At 42.2% G+C, this 19,161-nt stretch overlaps 1 protein-coding gene across 6 annotated transcripts in view; it reads right to left on the bottom strand.

Annotated features, from left to right (window-relative positions):
• The window catches only part of KIF13A (kinesin family member 13A), a 188,375-nt gene that overhangs the window by 65,553 nt on the left and 103,661 nt on the right, over positions 1-19,161 (bottom strand). For all 6 annotated transcript variants that reach the window (XM_006269194.4, XM_019498469.2, XM_019498467.2 and 3 more), the window contains 7 exons: positions 18,558-18,692; positions 18,000-18,112; positions 6,736-6,847; positions 5,088-5,300; positions 3,910-4,020; positions 2,554-2,688; positions 955-1,085 (listed from right to left, as the gene is read on the bottom strand). In XM_006269194.4, coding sequence (XP_006269256.2) covers positions 955-1,085; positions 2,554-2,688; positions 3,910-4,020; positions 5,088-5,300; positions 6,736-6,847; positions 18,000-18,112; positions 18,558-18,692 — 950 coding nt within the window. The remainder of the gene's footprint in view (positions 1-954; positions 1,086-2,553; positions 2,689-3,909; positions 4,021-5,087; positions 5,301-6,735; positions 6,848-17,999; positions 18,113-18,557; positions 18,693-19,161) is intronic.

Here is a 19,161-nt window from a genome sequence, read left to right as displayed (position 1 = left end):
TTAATATGGTTTTTCAGATTCAGTGTTCTAAATTCAGTTTTGTACTTCAAGTCATCATTTCTTAGATATGAAACAAGCTATTCTGTTTAAGTGGTTACCAGAGTTTCAAAGTTGATGTTGATATAAATAGCCTAGAAACACCTACTTAAACATTTCAGGCCAGTCACAAATAAAGGAAAACATATTTTGTTATACATTTTTTCCACTGACATGCTCCTTTGTTCTTGCCAGTCAAAATGACTAACCCCCACTACTGTAACTCTATCACCATAAGTCTGAATCCCATCTGTTTGGAATTTTGTCCATGAGTCTACAGCACTATGATATACAGGCTATGATATACTTTACAGCAAGTACAGGGAGAAGTGCTTGAAAAATTGCAAAGATCTCACTTTTGTTTCCTAAATTATACCTCTTATCAGCGATAATAAGCAAGCAGTGAGACTACAGAAGTAGTACTTTTCTAATTAATTATTACATGCTTTTGGTGATGGTACAAGGCTGAGAGAGACTTTTCAAGCTTCAGCAAAGAAGAAATGATTCCCTAGAAACAAAATATTACTACAATAATGAAACAAATGAGAGAAAAACAATCTGGGACCCATTATCTGCTAACTGGACCTGACAATCAGAGTCTCAGGATGAATTCATACCTCTCTTCTCACAAAGCCCAAAGCCTATGGCAAAGGATCCATATAAATAATAATCTTCCCCTCCTTGTTCCACACGCCCTGTAACATGGGTTATTCAGAGCCAAATTACAAACAGCACAAAGCTCCTTTGTGCACAAGTATATCTCACTTCAGTGTTTTGCTGAAGTTATCCAAATTGAAGCTACTTGTCAAATTCAGTACACGCAATACCTGACACAGTGAAACCAGAAAGTACCAAAAGTCACCTTCCTGTATTAAGAAGCAAATGCTGCATAGGCTAAATTATGCTGAACTTCTGTACCTTGCATTTTCTTTTGGTGTGAGGGTAACTTCCCCATCTGATGCAATGTCAATCTCACAGTGCTCTGGCTGGATTCCTATGCCAAAGAGCTGTATATCCTGAGAGGTATCTGCACCAACCCGTGTATGATCCTGCATTACAGATCGTTATTATGAAAAAAAATCAGTAAGAGTCAAAACAGTTATTAATTTACATAATTCAGATGCAATCTGACAACTGAAGTACTACAAATATGACTATTGTTTTATACAGGATTTCATCTCTGCAGTATTGTTTCAAAGAGCATAAAACAGGGACTGACCAATGAGTTCCAATTTACATAGTTCATTTATTATTTTTATTGCATATTAGCTTAATATTTCAGTTCTGCTAGAAAAAACAATACAGTATAGGTAGAATCCAGTTCCAAGTTTCAATTATACATGTACAAACATGGAAGACAATGGAGTTGCACTGCTGAAACTCAGACTTTAATTGTGACTGTAAATCTTTACTTTTTGTTACAATACATAAAGGGACCACCTTGACTCTCAGCCCAATGGAGTTTGCAGGGCTGAGGTGAAGATGGGAGGGAGTTGGAGGGCAAGAGAGAACCCACACAGAACACTTACTGAGTGAATCATGGAATTCCATGACATTCTGTCTACTTGATCACTTCAGAGTTGAAGCCCTTTCTGGATATTCCCAAGCTGCTTGTTTTAGAAATAACGCATAACAATATGGTTTATAAACCAGACAGTTTCACCAGTCAGACTATAACTCCCAGATTTCATACCTCAAATGCAATTCTCAATTTGCAGGTAGGAAAGCAGAGGCTCACATCAACCTGTTGGGGCTTGGGCACAATTTATAGCTACCATGTGTTAGCTCTCTTTTACAAGGGGTAAGAGATGCATGTGGAGAGTTAATGCAGAACAGATGATACAATGTAAAGCTCTCCTTCCTTTACCTCACAATAACCTTTTTGTGCACCCAATTTAGGGATCAAATGGAAAACCTAAAACTGGACCATAAGAATTTACATAACACCCACACTCGGACCAATTCTCATCCCACCCTGAGGAAACTAGGAGCCAATCCACTAAACTCAATGAAGCTGAAGTGTAAGGGAGAATGAAAGTCTTAGCAATGCAAAGAGAATCAGGCTTCTTAGGCTGTTTCTTTTTGTCTGTTTGTTTGGTTTTTTTAAAGTGCTTTACCAGAAGCAGTGCATTACTTTGACCTAGCTCTGAAGCATCTGTATAGAATGGGCGCTTCAATGGGGCCTTTTAGCACTTTTATCCAAAGCTGATTCAATCAGCTTTTAGATAAAAACACCAAAAAACCACCACGAAAACACCCAACTAACGTGTTGCCTCTTTTGGGCATGCACTGGGCTCAGGGATGGAGGCACGTGGGTTCTAAAGTAAAGCACTGTTTGCTTGGGGGGTTTCTAACGTCTGCAAGCAGCCTTATTGTCTATGACTAACCTTATAACTAGTCTTTTGAGTCCATCATTCTAAATACCCAATTCATTCCAAAGTTAAAATAAAAATCCAGGAGAGTCAACTGCTCTCATGTATGATTTGTTAAAGGTCAGTATCCTGTTTCCACACTTACCTTTAAATAATAAACCAAAAGTTCATTGAGGGCAGGGTCTGCATTCAGATTCACCAGGTAACATTTGTCATCCCCAACCTTGATACCAGAGGATTCTAAGGAAATTCCCATGCTCTCTAGCTGCTTTTGCCTCTCCTATAAACATATTAAAAGGTTAATTTGAGATCAATTACTGTAGTTTACCAAGACAATATAGAAACAATAGTAAGTAAACAAGACCAAAGAGTAACTGAACAGTAATCTAGCTATACATTGAACACCACTACTGAAAATATTGTTGACCATAAGCTGCAAGCAAAGGACTAGCTAAAAAAGATGGCTGCGCTTTGTATTCTTTTACAAGATGTTGTTATGTACTGTAGCTTAATCCTTGAATGATTACTCACATTGAAAAGCACCTGCTTGTGCAAGTAGTCCCATGAATCTCAGTAGGTCTAGTTATATGAGTTTCAGAATCAGATTTCATGAATTCCCATTGCAAATTTGCCTCAATATGTGCAAAAGTAGAGAAATAAACATGTCACCAGATGAGATTTTGTTTTGTTTTTAAGGGGCCACAAAATACTTAATGTTGATAGAAATACTTCCCCAGTTTTGTAACTAATTCAGCAAAAGTATCTAGATGCAAATGTGCTTTTTAAATGATTACAAACTGAATAGCATATTTTTGATGAGGGCTTGAAAAGGAAACTGACTCATTCACTTCACAAGTTACAAACACATGGCATAAGTTTCAGAAAGCAAACCTGAATCTTAGCATCTTTTTAGGCAAAGACAAGATCAGCAACACAAATACATACATTTATTTATGTTTGTTCTTTACTTTTAAGAGCCCCTGTAGGTTTAGGGAGCGGTCAAAAGCTAACAGCTCACCGAAACGGCTGACTGCACTTGGAGAAATCCTGACTCCTTTGAAGTCCAGAGAGTATTAAGGTATGACTTTATCCATTTTATTCAAGTTCATGTAGTGGTTTTTTAAATTTGCAGTTGCCTACACACTAACATTTGCTCTTAGTTCACAAAATTCTGATTTTAGCAATCACAGCAAAGAGCCCACTAAACCTGCTCTAATGAAATTGTCTGTTCTAGCAAATCACAGTGTACTCTAGACATAAGGTTAAATGAGGCCATGAGACAACAGACAATACCAAGAAAGCATGAAAGATCAAACAGAGGGACTCACAAAAGTAAAGGAAGAAAGAACAACATCCAGCTAGTGTAAATCAGCATAGGTGCACTGAAAATGACTGGGCTGAGATAATTTACACTAGCTGAACATGTGGCCTTCAGTACACAAAATGTTCTGGCCTACCAATAAAAAAATATTACCCACAGGAATTCTTGCCTCTGGCCTACCTGTGCAATTTCTTCTGTTTTCCTTAGCTTTTCCTCCCAGGTGACTGTTAATTCTCTTATCAGTTTTTCAGATTCTTCCAATTTTTCCTTTAGCTCCGGTGCCTTCATAGCCTTGATGTCAAGAAGAAAAACTGAAATAATCTTAAGAGTTTCCCTTACTTCATGATGCATAAAATAACTTCCTGTTCTAGATGGTTTTAGCAAGCTTCTGGATCAATAACAACCTCTCTAATTAGCCGAGCCAAGATAGAATTTTACTCATTTTTTTCTTCAGTGAATAAGGCTGAATGGATTCCCAGCTGAGGTGACAGAACAGATTTGCACAAGCTGAAGTACTATGCATCAGCACTGAAGTTGCATCTACAGGGCTCCATATCAAATTGGAAGAGTTGGCCTGACATACATAAGCATAATTACATTTAATATTTGTGGAAAACTAAACAACAACCTCGAGGGCTAAAGTGATCAAGTCTTCATTATTCCCTATTTTTCAGTTTTCTCATTTATAAACTTATACCACTTTCTGCATTAAGATAGAGCTGTTCTTTCTTTCATTCTAAATGCCACACAAATCTACCCCCAGATATATTTTTAATCTCATCTGTTCCTTTTCTTTATGCTTTGCCAAAGCTACTTCTTATTTTTGTAGTACAGTAGTGCCTGGCAATGATTTCTGAGTGCCAAACATATTGAATAGAAAGATGGTCTGTACCCTAATGAGTTTACAGTTTCTGAGGGAAACGAGCATGCAGAAGTGCACACTTTATCTCTGACTTAATGCCTTTCATACTTCCCTATTTTGCACAACCAAGCTGCATTCTACTCCTTCAAAAAAGGACCCCTGAAAATCTACCCTTGCTATAAAACTATATATCTTTAGATCCATTCTGTGTTGTATTACATTGCAACCAATTTTCCTTTTACATTTAATTCCTCAGAAACAGTTTAACTTGGCAAGATCCATCTTCTGTCCAGTCCTGTGTCTGCTTGCAAGGGGTTCATAAACAAATATTTCTGCTTCTGCTGGAACTCTTTCAGGAAAACAAATTAATTACTTAAAATCAACATAGCAACCACCCTTTCCATGATTTGTAAAAATTACACAGAGAACGACATTCCTATTATGATATGACATTTCCTATATGAATTGTGTCTACACAGAGTAACAATAATTTTACCTCAGCTTGTGAGAGCTGCTCCTTCAGTTTTTCCACTTCTTCACGTAACTCACGGATGACCCTTGCGTTTGGATCTTCATTGACCACAGCGTGATTGACTATCCTTTTGGCTCTGTCTGCATATCGCAGTGTGGAGAGAGTTTCTTCATAATTGTCTGCTGCTGGACTAATCGTGGCTATCATAGCAGTTTGGCTGTTTCCTCCCAAGTTATCCTGTAGTGCACATTCATGGAAAGCTTGAGGCATATAAACAGATTATACAAAGCACTTTATATACTCTGTGATCATAATATGCCTTTGTAAAGAAAGAATCTGAAATATGAATTACACCTCTTATTAGATATTAGGGCTGTGCGAAGCTTTGATCCCCAATTTGATTTGGCAGGGATTCGACCCGATTCATTGGCCAAATCTCTGAATCCAAATTGAATCAGAGGACCCTTTAATCTCTCCGAATCGAATTGGAACCCTACAAATCAATTTGGAGAGATTCAGAAAGATTTAGCGATCTGGAAATAGACACAGCTTTAAATGTTTTTTCTACATACCTCAAGGTAGCAGGCGCAGCTCATGATAGCTGTGATGCTGGGGTGGATGGAACGTCCCTCAGGAGCACAGGGGGCTCCCCAGTGCACTCAGCAGTAGACCCAGAAGTGGACCAGAAGCACTTCTGGTTCACTTCCAGGTCTGCTGGAGAACGCACTGGGGGCCCCCCCATGGCCCCTGGCTCGGCAACTTGGGGGGGGGGGGGGGGCGGCGGACGGGCGCAGCAGCGCCTGTGCGCTCCCCAGCAGACCTGGAAGCGGACCGGAAGTACTTCTGGTCCATTTCCGGGTTTGCCACCAAGCACGTGGGGGCCCCCCTGCACTCCTGTGGGATGCTCCATCCACCCCACAATCACAGCATTCAGAAGCTGCGTCTATGTCCAAATCATTGATTCTCCAAATCAGCATTGAATCTTCAGATTCCAATTTGGACGAATCGAATCGGGGACAGTGATCCGAATCAATTAATCGAATTACTGTCCCCAATTCGGGCCAAATCCAAATGGAATAGGGCTTGTTTCACAGACCCCTATTAGATATCAAAGTGGTTTGTTTAGTTAACCTCTGATCTATGAACAATTTGGAGGTCTCTGCACACGACTCAATCCCACTACAGATTCAGGTGAATGATATACAGTTGGTCAAAATACCACTGCAGTCTGAGCAAAAAGAGCACAATAGGTGTTAGTTTCCATAGTATTAGGAATAGCTTGCAGTTATAATAGCTCCCTAGTCCAGGGTTTGGCAACATACAGCCCGCAGAACCACTGGATCTGGTTCAAGGAGCCAGGGGGCTTCAGTGACATTCCAGTAACAGGAGACTTTGCCCCTGCCTGCATAGTGAGGAGCTGCAACTGTGCTGTAGCTGGGGGCAAGGAAAAACTGCAGCAGGGAAAAGCTGCAGTCTCAGCAGCCGAGTCAGAATACTGGCCTGTTTCTGATGTGAGCCTGGTTTCTCCAGCTTGCAGGTTTGAAAAGTTGGTGACAACTTCCCTGGTGTATTAAAAATCAAGTGTTGATGTGTGTGTATGGAACAGTAGGCTTAGATGCCAAACCACAATAAGATCAGTTTGTCAAAGGTGAAAGTGAGACCATGCCATTACCTTGAGAAGCCAAGTAAGCACAGAGTCTCTATAAGGCACAAACTTGTTTTTTCCCTTTCCTGCTGCTTGGTCAGCAAGCGATGATATAACCAATCCCAGTGTTGACAGTGACCTAAGAAAACAACACAATATTAACTGCTTTGTATAGATACTCCAAACAAAACAATTTGTTAAAATGCAGAAGAGTATCTCTGAAACACCTGGGCTTGGTGGTCTGCGTAAGTTCATACACAGGTTCTAAAGACACCTGTTAAAGTAACCATATTTGTTATAAGACAATTAGATTCAAAGGGTCATCTAAATGGTTGGGTTGATGAGCCTAAATCAGAGGATTTGGAGGTTGGTTTATATTTTTAATGTTTTTATAATTTTAGGCACCTTAAAATATTTAAAAATAATTCTATAATTTATATTTTAATTATGGTATTATAATGATGAGACTAATGTATCAACATGCTTCAAAACCCTAGCCCCTGCTGCCTTGTGGGTATTCTTTGATTGGAGAAAGACTAAGGGACATCACCCTGACAGAAATGTACCTTTGCTGAGGCATTAGACAGTCAGCAGCAGTTCTTATCTGTTGCTCTCTGGCAGAAGCTACAGCCATAGAAGCACTGAAAATTTAGACTTGGTCTGGCCTTTAGATTCTGTCTCAGTGGTTTAAAGGGAGGATGGTAGGCCCTGGGCAGCCTCCACTTTTCCATACTCTTGCCTAGGCACATGCATCGAAAGTCCTGGCATGATGGTTGTAGACCTCCTGCATGTACACCATGATCCAAGAATCAATGGCTGCCTATTATATTATTAAATGTACCTACATTTCCTCAGAAGTTAAAATGTCTTGCCCTTGTCCCTTTTGCCTCACAACTTTTATTTTATTGAGTAGTTGGTTGTGTAGAACAATGTTAAAAGTCCTTGTCTCTGCCCCTTAAGTTCTCTGCCTGATCATGAAAACACAACCTGGTCATGCTCAACTCTAAAGCACAAGCAGCACCACTGAAGTCAATGGGACTCCTAATACACTTAAACCATGTATGCAAGCCATGTGCAGAATCAGCAACTACATTAGATTGACAGCATATCTAATGTATGAGGTTACAAAAAATCTTGTCTCAAGGATTCCTCTCAGTACATCCAACTAATCAGGCAACTAATGCTGCCAATCACAGGAACTACTAGAATTAAGGCACTTAATATATATTATGTATATCTCCAATGAAACAACTTGGGGAATCTGTCTGTGTAGAAGCTTACACTTTATGTTTCATATAGGGAACTCTATACGCATCTATCACAGAGTAACATGGGGTTTGCCTCCTTCCAATATTCTCTTCTTACCTGCAGGTCAGATGGAATTTCACAGGGTAATGAGATAGGGCTAATCATGGATGACTCTGTTCACATGGAAGTGCCACTGGATAGAGCTGGCTACTGTTCACAAGAACAGTCTGTCCTAATGGGATGCTAACTAAGTAACAGTCACTTAGTGCTGGTGGCAGGGGTTTTGGTCACCTGACAAGGACATCAAAAAGTCACTTGACAAAATGCCTGAAGTTTTTAAAATAGAAGGTCCTTTACCCAACATTTTACAGGGGAGACAGACAGAAAGACTCTATATTCCAGAGAAGTCATATGCAAAAGGTATCAGAAGAGGAGGACCTACAGGTATATAGGGACCAGGAAGAAGACCAAGGGAAATGTGGGGCTCTTGCAGAATGGGATGGGACAGTTGATAACAGACAGTCAGGAGAAAGCTGAACTCTTTAATTAATACTTTGCATCAGTATTCCTGCATACAAATGGTGATCGCCCACCTGGTCAGATACTGGATGGATGCAGGGGATGGTGGGAATTGCCAACCAATTGTCAATGCTGAACTGGTGAGGGAGCACTTAGAGCAACTGAATTTCTTCAAGTTGGCAGGACTGGATGGACTACACCCAAGAGTGCTAAGAGAACTGGCTGGAGTCATTTCAGGACAATTGGCAAAGGTATTTGAAGACTCATGGTGCTCGGGAGAGGTCCCAGAAGACTGGAAAAGGGCCAATGTGGTGCTAGTCTTTAAGAAGGGGAGGAAGGAGGATCCAGAAAACTATAGGCTGGTCAGTTTGACCTCAATACCAGGTAAAATTTTGGAAAAAATTATCAAGTCCATTTGTGAGAGACTGGCAGAAGGCATGATGCTGAAGGATAGCCAACATGGTTTCATTGTGGGCAGGTCATGTCTGACTGCCCTCATCTCCTTCTATGATCAAGTAATGAACTGCTTGATGAGGGAGACATGGTTGATGTCATATACTTGGATTTTACTTTGACATGGTCTCCCATGACACTTCTATTAAAAAAAGCTGGGGGACTGTGGGGTGGCAGAGTCCATCGTCAGGTGGGTTGGGAACTGGCTAAGGGGTTAAATGCAGAGAGTGTTAGTGGACAGGTCTGTATTGTCCTGGCGGGAAGTGGCCAGCAGTATCCCACAGGGTTTGGTTCTTGGCCCTGTACTGTTCAACACAGATTTCATAGATTCATAGATTTCTTAGACATTAGGGCTGGAAGGGACCTTGTAAGATCATCAGGTCCAGCCCCCTGCCCAAAGGGCAGGAAGTCAACTAAAGTCAAAGGATCCCAGCAAGATAAGCATCCAAATGTTTCTTATGTGTCCAGAGTAGGTGCTTACAATACCTCTGGGGGGAGTCTATTTCAAGCCTTGGAGACTCGGACAATAAAGAAGTTTTTCCTTACGCCCAGCCTAAAACGGTCTTGCAGGAGTTTGTGACCATTGGACCTTGTCATCCCTTGGGGTGCCCTGATGAACAGGCGTTCCCCCAGATCCTGATGTACACCCCTTATGTACTTATTGGCTGCCACCAAGTCGCCCCTGAGCCTGCACCTCTCCAGGCTGAAGAGTCCCATGGCTCGCAGCCTCTCTTCATAAGACCTGTTCTCCTTCCCTCTCATCATGCAATCTCTTGCCCATTGATCATTGATCAATCTTTATCAATGATTTAGATGAGGATGTGGAGATCATCCTGGCCAAGTTTTGCTTTTCCCCGATACTAAGTTATAGGGAAAAGCGGTTACGCTAGGGGACAGGATGAGGATCCAAGTGAACCTGGACAAGCTGAAAAGGTGGGCGGAGCAGAACTGGATGCAGTTCAATAAGGATAAATGCAGAGAGCTTCATCTGAGAAGTAACCATCAGCATGAATACAGGTTAGGAGGAGATGTCCTGGGCAGCACAATAGCTGAAAAGGACCTCAGGGTTATGGTTGATCACAGGAAGAACATGAGCCACCAGCACGACGCTGTAATCAACAGAGCTAATAGCATACTGGGATGCATTAGACAATGCATCGCAATCAGATCTAAGGAAGTGACACCTCCTCTCTACTTGGAGCTGGTGGAGTACTGTGTCCAGTTTTGGGTGCTGCACTTCAAAAAAGATGTGCAGAATTTTGAAAGGGTCCAGAAAAGGGCCACAAGAATGATTAAGGGCCTGGAGGACAAACCTTAGAAGGAAAGACTGAGGGATCTGGAACTGTTCAGGGAAGAGAAGACCCAGGGGGGGGGGCCGCAGGCGCGGCGGGAGACGGACTTGGTGGCCATCTATAGGTATGTAAGGGGTGAATGTTGAGAGCTAAGAGAAAAACTATTTACTAGGGCACCCCAGGGGAGGACAAGGAGCAATGGACATAAACTGTCAAAGGATGGTTTCAGATTGGATGCAAGGAAGAACTTCTTTATGGTAAGGGTGACCAGAATCTGAAACAGACTTCTCAAGGTGGTGGTGCAGTCCACAACCTTGGAAGTCTTCAAGAAGAGACTGGACAGACACCTTGCTGGGATCACTTCATTTCCACAGTATTCCTGCCCAGAATGGGGGTGGGGGATGGACTTGATCTTTCGAGGTCTCTTCCAACCCTTAATTTCTATGATTCTATTCTTTAGAAGGTAGGGCCAATTCCTAAGAACACCAGAATGGTCAGGAAACAGAACTGGGGATGACATATGAGCTGTTTATTATTTGTACATATATTTGCAACTCTCGTGCTATCTAAAATTAAGATAAAGCATGAGATACCTGTACAAAGCATGTGTGAATTACATGTTCCAACTACCATGTCCCTGGAGAGAAAAACGGTAAGTAGACTGTCCAGGAGGTTGGAGCTCTGGAAAAAAGTGCTATCTTGATAGGTCAGCACTAGGTGCTTAGAGCACCTACTTCAATGGTGAACAGATAGATCCTGCACACACAAAATGTGCAGAGACCAAAGATAATCCTGGAGCTTGCCTAGGCAAAAGGAAACTGAAGACCCCACTGGTTCAGCATGTTGGAGTTGATCACCAGACAGATGTGTATATAGGGAAGTCTTACCAATACTTTGAAAAAGATACATGTAACTTGTACATTTTTGGTTGCACCCCTCTGCTCCCAAAACACACAGTGTTTGGAACTAAGGGATATTTTTATTTTAAGACTCTGTGGAAGAGTCCAGCCGCCTCAGAAGTACTGCGTGGGAAAACTGATTCCCGATCTCCCATTCCCAGGTGCTATGAAGACAACATGTCGAACCTGGGATAGACACAAAGCAGCATGCTGCATGTTGCTCCACAGCAACACTTCAAGATTTGAAAGGAGTGCTAAGTAGTCATGAACTAGAAGGGTTCCCCAAGACTTGCTCTATGTGAACGGTGATATGAAAGCAGGAGCGAAAAAGGAGAGAAGTTTTCAACTAACAGAAAAAATAAAGCAATCTGTCCACACAAAACTGTTCCACCGCTTAAAGCTTGAAATAAGGTCAGCTAATTTTCTAGCTGTAGACATCATGCTGTAATATATTAATAAACTATTGATTTTATTTAACACTAAAGACTGAACATTATTTCTGCTTCAAAAAGGTAACTAAAATGAAATCAATGTTCTATAAACCTGTCAACAAATGCAATAAAAACAAAGTGCCCTTTAAATTGCAGAACAGTAAGACTGTAATAAAAAACCATTGTCTAGCTTGGCTGGAAAATACTAAGAGAAAGGCTGCAACAAATAATTACATGACTCCAGTGGATGCTCTGCCATATAACTGCTAAGGTACCAGAGATGTGTAATTACTTCCATCTAGTCCACACTGTTGTCTTTCAAAATGGAAAGGCAGAACACATGCCTCCCCCACCCCCAACAGCACAGCAAGAATAGAGCTGAGCAGAGCCTCTGGGAGGCAGGGGAATATGCAGGCTGCCCACTGCAGGCTCGGGGCTTCCCACCATGTTGGCCATGTCACTATAGCAAGGCACCCTTGTCCTCCTGGCAGCAGCAGGTACAGCGATGCAGCCAGCATGGGGCTCCCAGGGAGAGAGTGGCAGGGAGGGGAGTCCCAAGCCCACAGTGAGCAGACAGTGAGCAGCCTGCATTCGCTCCTGCTCTACACAGAAATCCGGGGGGGCGGCGGCGGCACGTGCAGCGGCACATGCTCCCTGCCGCAATAACTTCCTCCCCAGGAGTTTGCACAGCGGCAGGAAGCTTCCCCCCCTGCCAGGGGGTGGATGAACCACCTATGGCTCTGTTCTGCTCCCTGCCCTGGCCCCCATGCACCACCCTGGCTGAGCAGTACACCCAGCTCCAGGCCCAGCCCTTCCCTCACCATGGGATCATCAATCTACCTCCCCCCAGACCCCCACAGACTTACCTGCAGGACAGTGGGGGAGCTGTTATCCACTGCTGCCTGGGGCTGTATTCCTGGCCACATGCATGTGTGTGCATGCACACCACGTACCCTGCATCCCATTCCTCCCAGCCCCAAGCAGCCCCTTATCGGCTGGAACTCTGCCAGCCTGCAAAGGGAAACCCCCAATTTTCCAGGTTTTTCCACAGTGAATGGAATACCCGGATCCCTGCACAATACTGGGAATCTGGGACAAATGCTTTCCTGGAGTCATGCAGCCTGAGACCAGGATTTGATATTCCCATTTTGGCATTGTCTCGCACAATTAGGGATGGGTGGTCTGTTGTCTGATACTGTTTGCATAATGCCTATAACCAAAATGCAAACCAATACCACCCAGTAAGCTGAGACCATTCAAAAAAAGTGCAAGTTTGCTTCCTGTAGCCTCTTCCAGGTTTCACATTTGCAACACCTTGCTTTCCTTATGTACAACTGAGTTCACTTTTTATTATGTACCTGGATGCCTGCACATTCCAAAGGCCTGAGTCAGCAGTAGTAGAAATGGTACTTGCTTATCAAAGAAGAATGCTGCCCAAATTCAGCCTGTTTCCACAGATTTCATGCCCTTTACCCAGTAAATACAACCCTCTACAGCAGCTACTACTGTTGCACTATAAAACCCTTTCTTCAAATCTGTTTTGCAGCCCAGTCTTCTTTGTTTTCAAGGATTTGCCTAGCAGTGATAATTATGATGTCAGCAAAATTACAAATTATTTCAGGAAAGTTTAATTCTGATGAGCCACTAACCAATGGCTGATTTAATCTGTGGCTCTTCATAGATTCATAGATGCTGGGGTCGTAAGGGACCACAACAGATCATTGAGGCTGACCCCCTGCCTTGGCAGGAAAGAGTGCTGGGGTCAGATGATCCCAGCCAGATGCCTGTCCAGCCTTCTCTTAAAGACCCCCAAGGTAGGGGAGAGCACCACCTCCCCTGGAAGCCCATTCCAAATTTTGGCCACCCTTACCGTGAGGAAGTTTTCCCTGATATCTAGCCTAAATCTGCTCTCTGTCAGTTTGTGACCATTGTTCCTTGTTACCCCAAGAGGCACGCCCTGGTGAATAGAGCATCTCCGTTCCCTTGCTGTATCCCCCTAATGAATTTGTAGGCAGCCACAAGATCACCTCTCAGCCTTCTCTTACGGAGGCTGAAGAGATCCAGGTCCCTCGGTCTCTCCTCATACGGCTTGTCTTGTAAGCCCCTAACCATACGAGTGGCCCTCCTCTGGACCCTCTCGAGTCTATCATCCTCCATCTGTGTATTTTCTGAAACTAATGAATTATGCTACAAAGGACTGAGGGGGGTACTGGTAGCTCTGACTTCAACACTGGAGCTAGCACACTGGTGGAAGGGCAGCAGGCACATTCAGTTCTTCAGAAGATCTCAATATGGATTCAGAAATGCAATTACAGGCAGCTCCTTGAAACCCATGCAGCATGCTACACAGCAGACACTCATCACCCTCTTAAATACACTGAGGTAAACAAGATTAAGGTGGAAAAATATCATGGATGTATACAAGAGAAGGCAGTGTATACATCTGCCCTGTAAGGAACAGTATCTACAATTTTAAATATCCAACACACGGCTAACAAGAGTTACATAGCTGTCACATAGGAAATAAAAAACCAAACTACTGCAGTCTTCCAATGCATCCCAAAACTACAGAGCACTTCAGGTAGGGTGAAGCTAAAGGATAAAGAAGGGAAGAATATGAAAAGAAAAAAACAACCACTCTACTATACCAACAATACTCAGTTTTATCTAGAAACAACTGCCAAGAAAAACTGAGGGGAGTGGCTGGATTCTTTCTGGATATCCAGAAAGTCAGATTTTCAGTACACCTGGTTGTACTGCTGTGTTTGCCCAGTGCTGTAAATACTGGGCCAGGGTACTTTTACTTCCTTTATTTTTATATTCTCTTTCAAAGCAATGTGGTATGGCAGGCAATGCATTTTTTACCTCATGCAAGCACCTGAAATTGAACAGTTTACAAATCAAAATAAAAAATGTTAATTGGAAGAAGATGCATAGCTAAAATCTTCTGTACTGTGTTGGAACTATCAACCCCTGTTTCTCTCCCAAAGAACTTACTATGCAATTTATACACAGTGTAAATCACAGTATTAAGTGTGTGTATTATATATTATTTATGGTTTTAAAAGGTAAGTAGCGTGAAAATCTACTCTAGTACCATAGTTGCTAGGAACAAACCATTATTAGGTGTCATGCAGTTTCCGAATAAGGAGGGAAAATATGGTCTGTCTCCTACCTAAAGCAAAACAATGTTCTGTTCTCGTCAGTTGGAAAACAAATATCAGTTCTCTGGCTTCTCATAAATTACAGAATTCATTAATTCTCCAAGGAACGAAGGCAGAGTGATGGACACCACAGCATCATGCTGGGAAAAATTTTCTGCCTTTTTGAAGACCATGTTGGGTTCCAAACAGAGAGCATTGTATAGATGGATGTAAAGGGATGCAAGAATTCAAGTTCGAGCAAATGTAAAAGGATTCTTATTTCTTCTCCTTTTAGAAATGTTTTAAGGTAATTTTCACAGCTTGTGAAAGACTTGAGGATTCTGAATAAGAGCCCTCTCTCCATATTAAAAAAAAATTATAGCAGGGGCACAGCAATCTGCTTCCTAACATTGCCACCTTCCTAAGGACTTAAAACTTGGCCTAAGGTCCAGGTTACAGGCAGAAATGTCCTTCAGTGCCTCTACAGTTATTGGTAGCTATGCTAACACTGCCAGCATGGATAGCAATAGTCGGGGTGTTTTTTCCTGTAGGAACCAGACAAATAACCAGCTAGTTTCACATAGACTTCTGACCTATCTTTAGACAGTTTTAGTTCCTGGTTACCATCAAACTGTAGCAAAAACCCCAGTTTTTCTTTTTTATTTTATTTTAAAATGCATTCCCTCCCCTTCCCAACCATTTCTGACTTTTTCTCTGCCTCTCTATTCCCTATAGATAAGTATAAGTGAGCTAAGACAGGATAAGCTTCAGCATTTTATTTTGGTAGCAAGTTGTGTTTGTTTTGGGGTTTTTTCCTTCTTTATATTGTATAATTATTATGTTTATATTGATTTTTACTGTTCCATATTACTGTTTTACTGATACTATATGATTTAGGCCTACAGATGTAAGTTAGCTTATGTCAAGTTTCCATTTTGTTTGTCAAATCTCCATCTTGTTCCCCATGCCCTGTTGTGTAACCTATGACTCACACCTACCCCTCCCATGTAAGTTGGTTCCTGAATGAATGGGGATGAATAAGGATGCTTGAGAGACAATGGCAGTAGGTCTAAAAATAGATCCCTCTGAATGACCAAACCATCAAAACCAATACCTGGACCAATGACCCAGCCATTGGAACCACCCTCAGCATTCAAGAAACAAAAGATGAGGCAACCCACCATTGTGCCAAGGCTGCACATGCTCAGTAAGAACACCTGGAGCCCTCTGGAACAGGACTGACTTTGCCTGGACAGGCCCTCCCATAGGAGATCAGAGGTAGTCTGACCCATAAAAAGGGGTAGTGAAGACTGACTCCTTGGGACGCCCTCTCCATCTGGACCAGCACCACACTACATATCCACCCACAGGCCCTGCCAGCAACCCCACTCTGGACAAAGACCCCTTTCCAGCCTGGATAGGTAGCTAACACCCCCTACCCCCTCTTCAACCAAGGACTTCGACTCTGTTTCTCTTCCCAACCTGGACTCCAAACCTTCCACCGAGTCTCTTTCTCCTGCTGCCAGAGAGAGCGAGAGCGCAAGAGAACCAATAACTTCATGGGGCTGTGTAGTGTGTTGTCTGTTTAATAAACCTGTTATTTTGAAACCCCAAGTTGGGTTTTTGTCTGTTTCCTGACTGTTTCCTCCTTGCCACCACTTATCTGCCCCCTGATCTCCCAGCTGTCTGCCTCAGTTTCCAGCCCCAAGCTCCCAGGTTTCTGCCTCTCTCTCTTTCCTGGCTGTCTCCTCTTTGCCACCGGGCTTTTTCCCTTGCAACAGTGACCTCGAGTAACCTTGGAGCCACTTGACCTTAAGTAACCCCAAGCCTCAGTTCCTCAGCCCAGCTTCTCTCGTCTACCGGTTCTAATCCTGGTGCCAGCAACTTTCACTCCTTACACTTTCTCTCTCATGTTAACTTTCTCCCAGGTATCCCAAGTACCCCAAACACACACATACATACCGTACCATCCAAGTTAGGAACTCACCTGTGTGTATGTGTAGGTGGGTGGTTTGTGTGTGAACTGGTAAATATATATGTGTCATTGTGTGTGTGATATACGAATTAGTGATCCATGTACGTGTATTGGGTGTGCAGGTATTAACAACTGATTTTTGTCTAACTTTTGGTGTGTATAGTGTGTAGGTGCCTGAATTGGTGATAGGTGTGCATGTGCCTAGGCTGGTAATTTTGGATGTGTATGTGCCTGAGTTGGTAGTGTGTGTGTGTGTGCATGCCTGGTGGGGGTGTATGCACCTAGAGTGTGTGTGTCCGCCTAATTGATTTTTGTGTGCATGTGTGTGTGTGCAATTGTACACCACGCCCTCCTGTCTAACAGTGAGATACTGAGATCCTGAGTGTTGGCCTGACCCCACAGGGCAACAAAACTAAGCTGGTATGAACCAGCAATAGGTAGGAAAAGGCTTCTTGGACTCCAATAATAACCCAAAGCTATCCAGTCCCACATTACATATAGAGATCCTTAACCTTTTGTGAAAGCATCTGAACTTTTTGGTATGACACTAATGCAAAGTAGACTGGTATTTACCTTAAAACTTCTAAAAATCTCCAGCTTTTAAAACAGATTAACCATTTTTTTAAATCTGCAAGCATGACTCCTGCTTAACTCTCTCATTTTTCTCCACTTACAAGTATTGAAATGTTTTATAAAAAATTTTAACACTGTCTGCATTGTGTTTCATTTTTTCCCAAGGAAATAAGCATGTTTAATACAGTGGTGATACCATGCTAAATACTTCCTTCTGGGGAAAAACAATGTAATTATGGAAGCAAATTTCCCTGTAACTTGTCACTGCTTGAGTCATGGATGCCTTTAGGCAACTTTAAACTTACATACCTTCATTCTGGCCTGTTTTTCTTAAATTGCAAATTACACTCTTAAATATTTTAGCACATGTTGGAGCAAAGTCAATTCAACGTTCATCTGACTCTGCAATCCTTATGGTTTACATTCTTCTTTTGGCATATGATGAGATAGGCCTGGCAAAAGGGTGTGTAAATGAATCACAAAAGATTCTGAATTAAAGGGTGCTACTGTAACTTTTTCCAAACAGAATTTAGAAAGCCTTCACCTGTGTCATACATGAATCACGGTCCCTATATTAATATAGAAAAACAGATGGTGTTTGGCATATAGTTATTGGAAAAAGACACATTTAAACAACTGCTCAACTAAAAGAATCCTTTGAAGTGACTTATGACAGTGCAACTAGGCAAGAGACCAGGAAAATCCTAGGTTTTCTTGGTAGATTAAAGTTTACTTCTTGTGTTTGCAAATGCCATTACTTATTTATGTTGCTGCCTTCCTTCAAACGTTCTCCCGCAGCTCCTGTTTTGGACACTCTTTCACTCCCAGCCAAATCCACCAAACTGACTTTGCTGACCTTCTCTCCAGAATTCTAGACAGAATAAATGTGAGAGATAAGTAACCAAGAAAAAGGAACATAAAATGCTGAAGAACCTGATACATTTACATAATTAGGTCCTGCTGTTCAGAGAGCTATAGATAAACATGACATATTGGGATGTAAGAATATGAAAAAGGGAATTTTCTTTTTAACAGTTGCTCAGGGCTCTCCAGGGGTCTAGAAATTTGGCAGTGGGGGAGTGGTGCTACCACTATGCCTAGATGACACAGAGCCGCAGATGGAGCACCCCTGGATTAGACAATTCCACTTATACACATATAGAAGTCTGCACCTTAATAGTGGAATTCAACTGAATTATCTGAGTTTCCTTTAACTTAGCACTGCCCAAGACGTAAATCCTAAGTGCTCAGCAGCCAAAATAAGAGAATGACAGAAATTCATCTCACTTCAGAAACAGATTAATGCAAATACTTACACCAGACTGCAGGTCATAAAGTGTCTGAGTTACTATAATATTGAATACAGCATGAGAACGGCTGCTTTCCTCATTCATGTTGGTTGCAGCAACTGTTCGAGATTTGTTTCCTTCTGACATCAGAGACTCAATATCCTGGAACCAAACGTATTATAGAAGTGATGTTAGGATAAAAGTGAATGAAACCTTTTTCCTGCTAAACAAAATTATCATCAAGAATCCTGGTTTTCCCTGATAAAAAAAAAAAAAAAATCACAAATGCTCTGAAAAAAAATTGCAAATTCTCTGATAAAAACCTCAAAATCAGTGATTAAAATAAAAGGCCCCTCACTTCCCTCCCCGCCCCTGCTGGTTCCCCTCACTCGCCTCTCCCCCACCACTGCAGGAGTTGCTCTGCAGCCTGCCTGGCAGCCATATATGCACCATGGCGCCCCCTGCCTGACCACCCTCCTCCTGTTCCCTTCCAGCCCCTTGCAGGCTGGAACTTTGCCAGCCTGCAAAGAACTTGTTGCAAAACTACAACACCCATGGGTTTCTCCAGTAAAATAAGAAATCTGCCTTTGCCTCCGGTAAAGGGTAAGATCTGTGTTTTTCTCCGTTTTTC

The sequence above is a fragment of the Alligator mississippiensis genome, chromosome 3 (genome assembly GCF_030867095.1).
Source record: "Alligator mississippiensis isolate rAllMis1 chromosome 3, rAllMis1, whole genome shotgun sequence".
In the NCBI taxonomy this organism is placed as follows: domain Eukaryota; kingdom Metazoa; phylum Chordata; order Crocodylia; family Alligatoridae; genus Alligator; species Alligator mississippiensis.
This window is presented reverse-complemented; position numbering and strand designations above follow the sequence as displayed.